This window comes from Mauremys mutica, chromosome 1 (assembly GCF_020497125.1).
Source record: "Mauremys mutica isolate MM-2020 ecotype Southern chromosome 1, ASM2049712v1, whole genome shotgun sequence".
In the NCBI taxonomy this organism is placed as follows: Eukaryota; Metazoa; Chordata; order Testudines; family Geoemydidae; genus Mauremys; species Mauremys mutica.
The window spans coordinates 52,410,066-52,423,352 of NC_059072.1; the positions used below are offsets into that span (position 1 = coordinate 52,410,066).

Genomic DNA, 13,287 nt, shown 5'->3' on the forward strand with positions numbered 1-13,287 from the left:
AAAGGACCTCCCATCAGTTAGTAGGGGGTGTGTGCAAGGAGCAGGGAGCGAGAAGATGTGCTGCTGGAGGAGTGAAGAGTTCAAGCATGATCAGGCTTCAGCAGAAGGAAGATCCTGCAGTGAGAATAAAGAAGGTGCTGGGGAAGGCCATGGGGAAGTAGCCCAGGGAGTTGTAGCTGTCACGCATGCGATACAGGGAACATTGTAGACCGCTGCTATCCACAGGGCCCTGGGCTGGAGCCCGGTGTAGAGGGTGGGCCTGGGTTCTCCTTATCCCCCCAACTCCTGATCGGACACAGGAGGAGTTGACCTGGTCTGTGAGAAACACCAGAAGGGAAGGAATAATTGGAAAGGGATCTGGCCTGTCTGTGACCCACTAGGTGGGACATAGAGACTGTGGGGATTGTTCTCCATTTCCCCCATGCTGGCCAGTGATGAGGTTAGCTGAGTGGATGGCAGGTTTGAGCCACAAGCAAAAGTTGCCAAACTGAGAGCTGCCGTGAATCTCTGAGGTGAGCAAATCCGCCTATAAGTGCAGGACCCACGAAGGCAGAGGAGGAACTTTGTCACAGCACCTACATAAAAGAAGCCTTGCATCTTAAAAAATACAACATAACAGAAATTCTATTTTTGTTGGAGGGTTTTGAGAGTTTTGTCCTGGTACATCATACAAAAATTCATTTGACAGGATCACAAACTGAAAAGCTACTTGGGGTTTCCTCAACAACAAAGTAGCAATGGAGCCATGTCATTTCAATTTCTCACTCGTTGGCTGACTGTGTGTGTGAAATCTCCGCTCTTCAGCTCATTGCTGTGGGTTACTAGATATGAACAAAGTTTTGAAAGTCACAGAAATATCACATTTCACATAATAAAAAAGGAAAAAAATAGTGTCAAGTGAAGTCTATCACCCAAACATAGTTCCCATTCTCACAGGCTCTGCAAATTCTTAGTGAACATTAACACCATCTGAATGACATGAGCATGCTGATATCAGTTTTACTCTTGTTGTTATGTATCAACTTAGTAGGGTTTTGTTCTTCAAAACAATTGCTTTGAAGAACAGTGCATTATTCCTTCCAGCCTGACACACACATTGCATACCACGCACATTTTGCCCATTGTTACAAGTTCTTCTCCTAGTTGCATCACCCCATGTCTATTGAGGGCTCATCTTCCTAATTCTCATGAGAAATTTAACAGAGGCCTATGTATGTAAAACAGCAGCACAGAACCACTTTGTTCACCTAGTTTTGAAAGTTTGGAAAACTCAAAAGAATTAAGAACATAAAATCAAGATGAAAGTTTCTGAAAATAATAGAAAAATCTATCCTGACACCCAGTGTTTTCTTTCTTCTCTACTATTTGATAAACTGAGAAAACAATCAAGTTATGTTGTACAGATGATAAAGAGTAAAAAACCTGCAGCTGTTAAACTGAGATATTGAGTATTGCAAGGTCTGCATATCTCAAATTATAATAAAGTATCTTGTCGGTTTGCAGAGAAGGTTGAGAATCTGATGGCAGCTTACAGTTTAGAAAGGGAAAATGAGAGGAAAAATAAAAATCTCTGTGCTTTAGCTTCTGCAAATTTCAACTTCTCTGGATTTTCCCATCCCTATTGTCAAAGGCATGTAAAATCGCAGAAGACAAATTATCACATCTCATTCCCACAGCTCATGTGTGGCCCCCAAAACCATTTAGCAGAATATTCCTCTCCTGAAACTAATTATGCTATGATTCTATTGTGTACAACAAAGAGCTAGTAAAAACAGCCCATCAGCTGAAAAGTTTTTTAACAAATCCTTGTACATCAGTGGCTGATATCTGAGCCCCAAGTTGAATCATCAGTCTGAGCAGACATGAGCACTGTAGGTTAAATTTGTATGTAATTGCACTGAGTTTCGTTTAGCAACTGTTTTGTAGCATTTAAATGCTAATACAACTATTGTTCGCTATTCTCCTATACTATTTGATGGTTTCTTCTTTACTTAGTGCCATCTTGTGTTCTAGAAAATCTCTTGCCTCAGTGAGAAATAGCAGTCATGCAAAATTAACCATAGCATGACTCTATTTAGTGTGAAATTGTGTCCAAAGATATCAAGTTCAGTTGACAAAAAAGTTTTTCATTATTATCCATGGACATTTTATGTGTCAGAATGGGCAATCTCTTTTTTGAAAGAAAACTATTTAATCCAAGAGAAATTAGTGTTGTCTGCACGTTGAGGTAATTGAAGATCCAAAGCTAACCAGGAAACATAAATTAATCCTGGGAATAATATCAAAAAGTTTACTCTTCTGTCAGAATTTCACCTTACAAGGCTTTCTACTTAGCCATCTAGAGAAGGTCTCAATCTACATTTGAATGCATATATTTTAAAGTGAGATACAGGGTAAAATGATCAAATTTTCATTGAAAAAAATACAGAGTTGCTTCTTATAGTTTCTGAAATAAAAACTTGCATTATGCCTTTAAAATGGAACAGTGCCAGCTTTCTGGGGACAAATTTAAGTGGTTCACAGAATAACAATATTACATAGCATTAATGACAGTTTTACTTTTCATATCTTACCCTGAATCTTCATTGCCATGAAGTCTTTTGACATTAAGATTGGAGCAGAAGAGAGAAGACTCGTATTTTTCAAGCAGTTATGTGCTCATCATTTTGAAATTTCAGAAATGTTTGCTAATTAGAGTACCATCAGCTTTGCTATTAAGGGAAGTTACAAATAACTACTGTAATGTACTTGCCAGACTCAACAGTGGTGTGAAGTCCGACTGTTGGAGTCTGGCAAGGCTGCCTTCTTTCGCTCACACTGTTCAACATCTACTAGGAGCACACAATGACTGATGCCCTAGAAGACCACATATGCACAGTCAGCATTGGGGGTGAACAGTCTCAAATCTTCAGTTTGCTGATGACATTGATGCCTGGCAGGCAGTGAAGATGAACTTGCCAACCTTATGAAATGATTGGATGAAACCTCCGCAAAATATGGCATGGAAATCAGTGCAGAGAAAACCAAGCTGAAGAAAAAACAAACATGATGGGATCAGCTCACACATCACTGTCAGGGGACAAAAGCTGGAGACAATGAAACAGTTCAAGTATTTGGGGGCAATCGTCACTGATGAAGGATCCAAGGCAGAAATTTGAGAAAGAACTACGCAAACAATGTCAGCAGTGGCAAAGCTAAAGCCAATTTGGAGGAATAAGAACATCTCCCTGGAATCCAAACTGAAACTGCCGCATGCATTGGTCATCTCCATTTTTCTGTATGCATGAGAAATATGAACCCTTACGGAAGAACTTGAACAGAAAATACAGGTAGTAGAGATGAGATGCTTCCGTAAAACCCTGGGCATCTCCTACTTCGACCGTGTCTCTAGTGAAGAGGTCACCCATCATCACCCAATCCACTGGGTCATATGAAGACCTCCTGATGACCGTGAAGAAGCACAAGCTGAAGTGGTACGGCCATGTAACAAGATCGTCTGGCCTATCCAAGATCATCCTCCAAGGGACAGTACAGGGGAAGAGAAGAAGAAGTAGACAGAAGAAGAGATTGACCACAAAAAGAATTAACAGCATGAAAGAGTGGACAGGAATGGACTTCGCAGAGACTCAAGCACTGACACACAATCATCAGGGGTGAAAACAATTGGTTGATTGCTCATCAGTGATGGTGCTCCAATGACCAATGCGGTTGTGGGAGTGATGATGATGATGATGAATGTAATGTACTAGTGACATTGAACAAACTCTTTGGGAGCTACCAAACTCCATAAAGGAGATGTAAGAGGAATCTGTTTGTTTGCTACAAAGGTTCATTTCTATTGTTCTAGAAAACGTTTGAAATAAGTCAAATATTAAAAGTGTAAACAAAGTTCAAAATTAACTTTTTCGGGGTAGTGTAGAATCAGAGTGGAGGGAAAGGAGACTTCTGGTCATCTATTTGAAGTAGTTTCATTAGCTGTCCCTATTGTAGTCCATAGGATTTTCACTATTAACTTAATGGAGGCCAGGATTTCATCCTAATCTTTCCTCAGAGACTTGGCTGAGACTCCAGAAGATACAGCAGAGAAGTTGCAGATCATGGGGAGGAGTGATTTTAAGGTACTTTTGGACCTTTGCAGTCTGGGGCTCCTATGGAAATTGGAAAGGCCCCTGTGTGATTTAGATAGTCTTGAGGAGCCTGTCTGTTACAGCAGCCTCCTAAGGCTGCCTTACAGGATGCAGTGCTGCTCAGAATCTCCTCCGTGATATGTGCTGTGTCCCTTTCCCTGACACGCATCTCCCATTCTTATCTCTGGCCCCAACCTGCCCCCTCTCACTGGCCTTGCAAGGGCAGCTTTCTGAAGACATCCGTATGGCTCTCTTCCGTAATGCCTGTGCCAAGATTATAATACTGTCAGACAATCTTTCAGGCTTGTTTTTATTAGTTCCAAAACTTGTGTGTCATTAAATAATTGAATATAAATTAGGTGCAACTTGGTATTGAATTTTTATCTGTAAATATTCAGACCCGAACCCTATCCTATCTGGTTATTTTTCATATACATTAGCAGTTTCACAGACTGATTCAGACATTATGGTAAAGGCTGGTATAAATTACAAATGTATCCTTCATGCAATCTAATCTTATTTGGAGTCTGATTTACCCAAAATCTCTTGCTTTAAAGTAAACTGTGGATATTCATGGTTCCTTTTCTTTCAGCATCTGAGGAAGTCTAGATGCATTTGAAAGGGCTGTCTCACGTGATAAGCCTTTGGAAAGGCATTTCATTTCTCAGACACAGCAGCCATTGTTCGTTCACAGGAAAAGGGACTATAGATTTGTTTATATAGATGGAACAGAAAATAATTTGCTTTTATATGATGTCTTTTATACTTCAAGGTATTTAAAATGCTTTTTAAAATCCCAGTTGAGTTCAATCGTAGTTGTAGTGTGTATGAGTAGGCAGTTGCATCTGCCATGAGACATTGTTCTCAGTAATAGCACAGAAACAGATTTACAAATTAGAAATAGTTTAATTGAGAGAAAGTATATTGAAAATGACCACGGCTAAGACAATAAGAACATCAGGAGAAGAACACCTCCTGGGAAAAATTGAAATGGATGGCATAGTTTTTCAGCACTTTTCCCATTTGTAAAACAGTCTTTTACAGGCAGAAAATGCCACAGGGCCAAAGACTGTATTAAACTCATATACTTCATGCTGGAGACATTCTCTTCTGTAAAATACCTCTCTGCTCTCAGCCTGGTTTCTAGAGTACATGCCAAGATCACAAAAAACACTACTATACTGGCACTAATTGGCACTCTTAGCAGTCTCATCAGGGAAGTTGAGAACTGAATGAGTATGAAAATTGAACTTACTTTTCACCCCTAGCTGTGGTGATCTCTCTAAGCTTTGTTGAGGTGTGCTAGAGGATTGGCATGTGGAAGCTTGTGTTATTGACAGTATCTATTCTGTGGAGTTGTCTCTCAAAGGATGTCAACTTTCCTGAACAATAAACTCACATTAAGTTAGTTTAAAAAACAAGTTAACCTCACAACTTTCTTTAGTTGCCAAGCTGCCTATTTGCTGGAATCCTTATTATTCACATCAAAGTCCGTAGTGGGTGAATAGGTTGTCCTCTGACAATGTCCCAGCCAGTGGTCCATCTGCAATGAATTTGTACTATTTTTTTGTAGGAGGAATGGACAGAAGAGTTTGATAATCTCAGGACTGACAGGAATGTTTACCCAAAGCTTCACTCAAGCTAAACCTGACTCTTCAAAGAAAATGTATAGACCAGGATTTTCACAGTCTGAGTAGTCTAAAGTTAGGTTCTTAAATCCATAGTTAGGGAACCTAAAAAGTGGCCTGATTTTCAAAACTGCTGAGCCCCTAGCTCTTTCTATTGACTTCATTAAGAGATGCTGAGTGGTTAGCACTAAGAAAAATCAGGCATCTTAATAAGATACCTAACTCTGAACTTTAAAGTCCAACTTTAGGTCCTCGTTTATGAAATTCCAGGCTTTACCGGTAACTTTCTTTATTTGAAGTTTTCTGAGCATCTGGCTTTTTTTCTTTATTCAGTGAGCTGGAGTAGATAAATATTTTAATGTATTTTCTCACATTACTTCTAGGCCAATTGAAATTAAGAACATGTACTATCTCAGATCTTATAAGGATTTCACCTGATTTCTGGATCAATGTGGTTTGGACAAGATTTCAAACATTGGAATACTTATCTCAATGAAACCAAACATCTACACTCTTGAGATTGACTCATTGCTGATTTGTAGCACATTGTACCACACTACCATCAGTTGCTGCATGTAGATATTAGCTTTGTTTAAATTAAGATTTTGAAGGCTATTTTATGTTAAGGATTACAAGTAACAACTCTTAAAGTGACTCTTGTTCTTATTTTGAAATAATATAATTTATCGATAATTTTGAATGATAGTGACTTCAAGATGTGGAGAGAATAATCAGAAATTCTATTCGTGATGAAGAAAACTACTATGATGTTTATGTAGTGGAAGAGGTGTAGACATCGGTGATTATTCCTCTTAGAGTTGGGTGGTTGTAAAGACTCTAGACTGAGATTTAGGAGATGTTGGGTTCATATTCTGATTCTTCCACAGAGCCCTTGCATAATCTTGGGCAACCCCAATAATCCCTCTGTGTCTCCATTTTCCATCTACAAAATGGGCATAATGATATTTCTTTGTCTCTACCTTTTGGCTGTCTTATCTGTTTAGGTTGTAAGCTCTTTTTTTACTGTATATTTTCTCAGAGGGGCCTCAGTCTGTTGGACCCTTTAGATGCTACTCTAATGCAAATAATAATTTCTAATAAACTGTTAGAGAAAGCATGTGCACAGCAGAAAGAATAGAGATTACCACCAAATCTTAATATTTCTGGGTCTCAGCCTGCTGCCTTCTACTGGAACAACTGCAGTATTAGGCACTCTGTTAGTGGCATCACTAACAAAATCCAAAGGCATTTTCTTTTGCCCGGTGTCCTTTACCAACATATTAGTATAATCCCTTTAATCTTATTTTTGGCAGGTAGAAGTTTTTATAAAATGCTGCTGAGACTGACCTTCAGATATTGTTTGTAGTTGTTCCTTGAATAACCTCCCTTTCTTCCACCCAATACCTCAAGAAAACTCACAGCTTTTGTTTTGCCTTCCAATGCTGATCTTTGCATCAATGATTTTCCTTTTGCCAACTGCTGTCTGAATTGCCTTCCCAAGAACTGTATTTTCGTGTCTGAATTAGACTGTAATATCCTAAGGGCAGGGACCATGTGTTGCATGTGTCTGCTAAAACCTGTATACACCTTTGACACTCCATAAATATTAATAATTTTTCAAAATTATTGTGCCATTAATGTATAAAACCCTTGTCACTTCTGTTACTTTTTGTCAGATAAATATTATTTGTCATGGCAGAGCTTAGTGCTCAGTAATATGTTCTCAGTAATGTTTGAAGTGTATGTGATTCATGTTTAACCTTTATCTTGACAAACTGAATCTTAATGCAGAAATTTAATACTCTCCAGTCTTTTACAGTAGGGAAGACCACACACTCCTTCTCTATGGGTTTGTTTGTTAGCATTGTTCCATAGAAAGGGTTTACGTTGCCACTGCTTCAGTTTCCATTCAATCTACTACAATGGAATTTAGCAAAGTAAAATGAGAGTCATATTTGCATACACACAAAACTGTTTCCTATTGACAGTCAGCTTATTGCTGTAAATAGGAAGCAAAGTTTCTTAGCAGAATCAAAATGTAAGACACAATGTAGCTTGATAGAAATATTACAGGCACTACAAAGATACTATCATTTAGTGAAATGTAGAAGGATTAAGATTCCAGTAAAACGCTGACTATTGTAGTGATGTCTGGACTTTCTAGTCATTTTTGCTTTTGTTTTCTTTTGCAAGGGTAGGAGGAAATGTGTTAGTAATAATAAATAATATATGTACATTGTTTTCTGAGAAAACTCACCCCAGAATAGTCAATACCCAATCATTAGGGAACTCACCTGGGAAGTGAGAGACTCAGGTTCAACTCTGATCTGAATCAAGCACAGCGGAGACTTCAATCTGGGTCTCCCATATTTCCACTGTGTGTTCTAATCACAGGGCTATTGGCTGTTCTGGAATCTCCCTCTCTGTTTTTTTGTTTTTTACCAGAAACTCCATACCAGACCTGAGACACCTTTTTTGATGAAAATGTCAATGAAACTGCTAAGTTCCAGTGAAAAGCTTTTCATTTTTGATGAATCAGTATTTTTCAACAAAAGATTCCCAACCACCTCTAATACAGAAAGAGGCTGGCGTGGGAGAAAGAGAGGCTCAATAGAGTGTCCTCTCTATGAACAACTTCCAGATCATTTGCCAAAATTTTTTAAAGAATCATTTAAAGTTTGCACACCCAGTTAACTCAAACCAAGGCAAATTTCAATTCATTTTCTTTTTGAATGAAATATTGTGCACAGCTCTATTATTAGGTCCTGTAATCTATCACCTGCCACTGCAAGATTTTTCCTTACAGTTTAAAAAAACAGGAGTACTTGTGGCACCTTAAAGACTAACAAATTTATTTTAGCATAAGCTTTCGTGAGCTAAAGCTCACTTCTTCGGATGCATAGAATGGAACACACAGACAGGAGATATTTATACATACAGAGAACATGAAAAGGTGGAAGTATGCATACCAAAAGGCAGAGTCTAATCAATTGAGATGAGCTATCGTTAGCAGGAGGAAAAAAAACTTTTTGAAGTGATAATTAAGATGGCCCATAGAAGGTGTGAGGAGAACTTAACATAGGGAAATAGATTCAATTGGTGTAATGACCCAACCATTCCCAGTCTTTGTTTAGACCACAGTTAATAGTATCTAGTTTGCATATTAATTCAAGTTCAGCAGTCTCTCTTTGGAGTCTGTTTTTGAAGTTTTTTTGTTGCAAAATTGCCACCTTCAAGTCTGTCACTGAGTGGTTAGAAAGGTTGAAGTGTTCTCCCACTGGTTTTTGAATGTTATGATTCCTGATGTCAGATTTGTGTCCATTTATTCTTTTGCGTAGAGACTGTCCGGTTTGGCCAATGTACATGGCAGAGGGGCATTGCTGGCACATGATGGCATATATCACGTTGGTAGATGTGCAGGTGTACGAGCCCTGATGGTGTGTCTGATGTGATTAGGTCCTGTGATGGTGTCACTTGAATGGATATGTGGACAGAGCTGGCATCGGGCTTTATTGCAAGGATAGGTTCCTGGGTTAGTGTTTATGTTGTATGGTGTGCAGTTGCTGGTGAGTATTTGCTTCAGGTTGGGAGGCTGTCTATAAGCGAGGACTGGCCTGTCTCCCAAGATCTGTGAGAGTGAGGGATCATCTTTAAGGATAGGTTGTAAATCTTTGATGATGCGCTGGAGAGGTTTTAGTTGGGGGCTGTAGGTGATGGCTAGTGGTGTTCTGTTATTTTCTTTTTTAGGCCTGTCCTGTAGTAGGTGGCTTCTGGGTACTCTTCTGTACTACTTCCTACTACAGGACAGGCCTAAAAAAGAAAGTCCTGGCACAGTCAAGGAATTATGATGTAATTGGAATAACAGAGACTTGGTGGGATAACTCACATGATTGGAGTACTGTCATGGATGGATATAAACTGTTCAGGAAGGATAGGCAGGGCAGAAAAGGTGGGGGAGTTGCGTTGTATGTAAGAGAGCAGTATGACTGCTCAGAGCTCCAGTATGAAACTGCAGAAAAACCTGAGAGTCTCTGGATTAAATTTAGAAATATGAACAACAAGGGTAATGTCGTGGTGGGAGTCTGCTACAGACCACCAGACCAGGGGGATGAGGTGGACGAGGTTTTCTTCCGGCAACTAACAGAAGTTGCTAGATCACAGGCCCTGGTTCTCATGGGTGACTTTAATCACCCCGATATCTGCTGGGAGAGCAATACAGCAGTGCACAGACAATCCAGGAAGTTTCTGGAAAGTGTAGGGGACAATTTCCTGGTGCAAGTGCTGGAGGAACCAACTAGGGGAAAAGCTCTTCTTGACCTGCTGCTCACAAACAGGGAAGAAATAGTAGAGGAAGCAGTAGTGGATGGGAACCTGGGAGGCAGTGACCATGAGATGGTCGAGTTCAGGATCCTGACACAAGGAAGAAAGGAGAGCAGTAGAACAGAGACCCTGGACTTCAGAAAAGCAGACTTCAACTCCCTCAGGGAACTGATGGGCAAGGTCCCCTGGGAGAATAACATGACGGGGAAAGGAGTTGAGGAAAGCTGGCTGTATTTTAAAGAATCCTTATTGAGGTTGCAGGAACAAACCATCCCGATGTGTAGGAAGAAAAGTAAATATGGCAGGCGACCAGCTTGGCTTAACAGTGAAATCCTTGCTCGTCTTAAACACAAAAAAACAGCTTACAAGAAGTGGAAGATTGGACAAATAACCAGGGAGGAGTATATAAGTATTGCTCAGGCATGCAGGAGTGAAATTAGGAAGGCCAAATCACACTTGGAGTTGCAGCTAGCTGGAGATGTTAGGCGTAACAAGAAGGGTTTCTTCAGGTATGTTAGCAACAAGAAGAAAGTCAAGGAAAGTGTGGGCCCCTTGCTGAATGAGGGAGGGAACCTAGTGACAGAGGATGTGGAGAAAGCTAGTGTACTCAATGCTTTTTTTGCCTCTGTCTTCACAGACAAGGTCAGCTCCCAGACAGCTGCAGCACGGTATGGGGAGGAGTTGACCAGCTCTCTGTGGAGAAATAAGTAGTTCGGGACTATTTAGAAAAGCTGGATGAGCACAAGTCCATGGGGCCGGATGCGCTGCATCCGAGGGTGCTAAAGGAGTTGGCCGATGAGATTGCAGAGCCATTGGCCATTATCTTTGAAAAATCATGGCGATCGGGGGAGGTCCCGGATGACTGGAAAAAAGCTAATGTAGCGCCCATCTTTAAAAAAGGGAAGAAGGAGGACACAGGGAACTACAGGCCAGTCAGTCTCACCTCAGTCCCTGGAAAAATCATGGAATAGGTCCTCAAGGAATCAATTCTGAACCACTTAAAGGAGGGGAAAGTGATCAGGAACAGTCAGCATGGATTCACCAAGGGCAAGTCATGCCTGACTAACCTAATTGCCTTCTATGATGAGATAACCGGCTCTGTGGATGAGGGGAAAGCAGTGGATGTGCTATTTCTGGACTTTAGCAAAGCTTTTGATACAGTCTCCCACAGTATTCTTGCCAGCAAGTTAAAGAAGTATGGGCTGGATGAATGGACGGTAAGGTGGATAGAAAACTGGCTAGATGGTCGGGCTCAACGGGTAGTGATCAATGGTTCCATGTCTAGTTGGCAGCCGGTATCAAGTGGAGTGCCCCAAGGGTCGGTGCTGGGACCGGTTTTGTTCAATATCTTCATAACGATCTGGAGGATGGTGTGGACTGCACCCTTAGCAAGTTTGCAGGTGATACTAAACTGGGAGGAGTGGTTGATACGCTGGAGGGTAGGGCTAGGATACAGAGGGACCTAGACAAATTAGAGGATTGGGCCAAAAGAAATATGATGAGGTTCAACAAGGACAAGTGCAGAGTCCTGCACTTAGGACGGAAGAATCCCATGCACTGCTACAGACTAGGGACCGAATGGCTGGGCAGCAGTTCTGCAGAAAAGGACCTAGGGGTTACGGTGGACGAAAAGCTGAATATGAGTCAACAGTGTGCCCTTGTTGCCAAGAAGGCTAATGGCATTTTGGGTTGTATAAGTAGGGGCATTTCCAGCAGATCGAGGGACGTGATCATTCCCCTCTATTCAGCACTGGTGAGGCCTCATTTGGAGTACTGTGTCCAGTTTCAGGCCCCACACTACAAGAAGGATGTGGATAAATTGGAGAGAGTCCAGCGGAGGGCAACAAAAATGATTAGGGGGCTGGAGCACATGACTTATGAGGAGAGGCTGAGGGAACTGGGATTGTTTAGCCTGCAGAAGAGAAGAATGAGGGGGGATTTGATAGCTGCTTTCAACTACCTGAAAGGGGGTTCCAAAGAGGATGGATCTAGACTGTTCTCAGTGGTAGAAGATGACAGAACAAGGAGTAATGGTCGCAAGTTGCAGAGCGGGAGGTTTAGGTTGGACATTATGGAATGGGTTACCTAGGGAGGTGGTGGAATCTCCTTCCTTAGAGGTTTTTAAGGTCAGGCTTGACAAAGCCCTGGCTGGGATCATTTAGTTGGGTTTGGTCCTGCTTTGAGCAGGGGGTTGGACTAGATGACCTCCTGAGGTCCCTTCCAACCCTGAGATTCTATGATTCTATGATAATAGTTACTTGATCGACGTATACATTTTCAGTTTTTGTCATCTTTCCTTGTAAGGATTATGATTACACTCATTACAATGTAAGAACTTCAATACAAAAAACATGGCTTATTTTATCAGTTGCACGTTGTTGGGAATAGTTACCGTGGTATTTGGATATTTAACAACAAGTCAAATCCTCTAGTCATCTAATCATGTTTGGGGCTCTTCTGTACATTCATTCTGTCAGTGTCTTTCTATTAAAGAGGTACCCAGGGCTGAATGCAATTTTCTAGCCTTCATACTGAAGCCTTATGGATAGCTGGGGCTGCATAGGGTCTATATATACTGTCCAAAATTGCACTGGCATATTTTGCTGCTATGTCACATGGAAAATCCTAGTCCAATTTGCTGCCAACTATCACTTATAGATCTTTTTTCCACATTATACATTCCTGGGTTCTCCCTTCCATTAAATATGTTTCATAAATTTTTCCCCAGATGCAGTATGTTATATTTTCACAAACTGGAATTACATATTGTTAGAATATTGTGCCCACATTCCTAGCTCAGAGTCCCTTTGTACTGTCCATTTGTGCATTTTGTTGTTCGCAACAAGTTCCAGCTAACACATCTCCAAATTAATTAATGACAGTTTACTCTCTTTGAGGTCATTAATGGTCTATTTAGATTGTAAGCTTCACAAGGCAGGAACAATATCTTCTCTTGTCTGTTACCAAGAAGAACACACTGTTGATGTTTGACAAACACTGGAAAATAATAACTGATGATGTTATAGAGGTGGGAGTCTAAGACAGGAGCATATTCCTCTCCTGTTGTCCATATCATTTTGCTGGCCTTCCAAACTGATACCAAATTCCTTATCCTCCCCTTCAAGGCTCTTCACATCACTCCCTGCCTCTGTCTCTGCTTTAATTTCCTGCTATTTCCCTCCTGCCTGACTGTCCAGTTTCTTCTGTTCTCT

The 13,287-nt window shown here is 40.7% G+C and overlaps 1 protein-coding gene across 5 annotated transcripts in view; it reads left to right on the forward strand.

Annotated features, from left to right (window-relative positions):
- IMMP2L (inner mitochondrial membrane peptidase subunit 2) overlaps positions 1 to 13,287 on the forward strand; it is an 861,474-nt gene that overhangs the window by 731,061 nt on the left and 117,126 nt on the right. Inside the window, exon 6 of one of the 5 annotated variants that reach the window (XM_044992997.1) lies at positions 4,052 to 4,102. The exons of the other annotated variants lie outside the window; for them this stretch is intronic. Coding sequence (XP_044848932.1) covers positions 4,052 to 4,063 — 12 coding nt within the window. The 3' untranslated portion in view covers positions 4,064 to 4,102. Of the gene's footprint in view, positions 1 to 4,051; positions 4,103 to 13,287 lie in introns of those variants that run through there. 5 annotated transcript variants of the gene reach the window in all.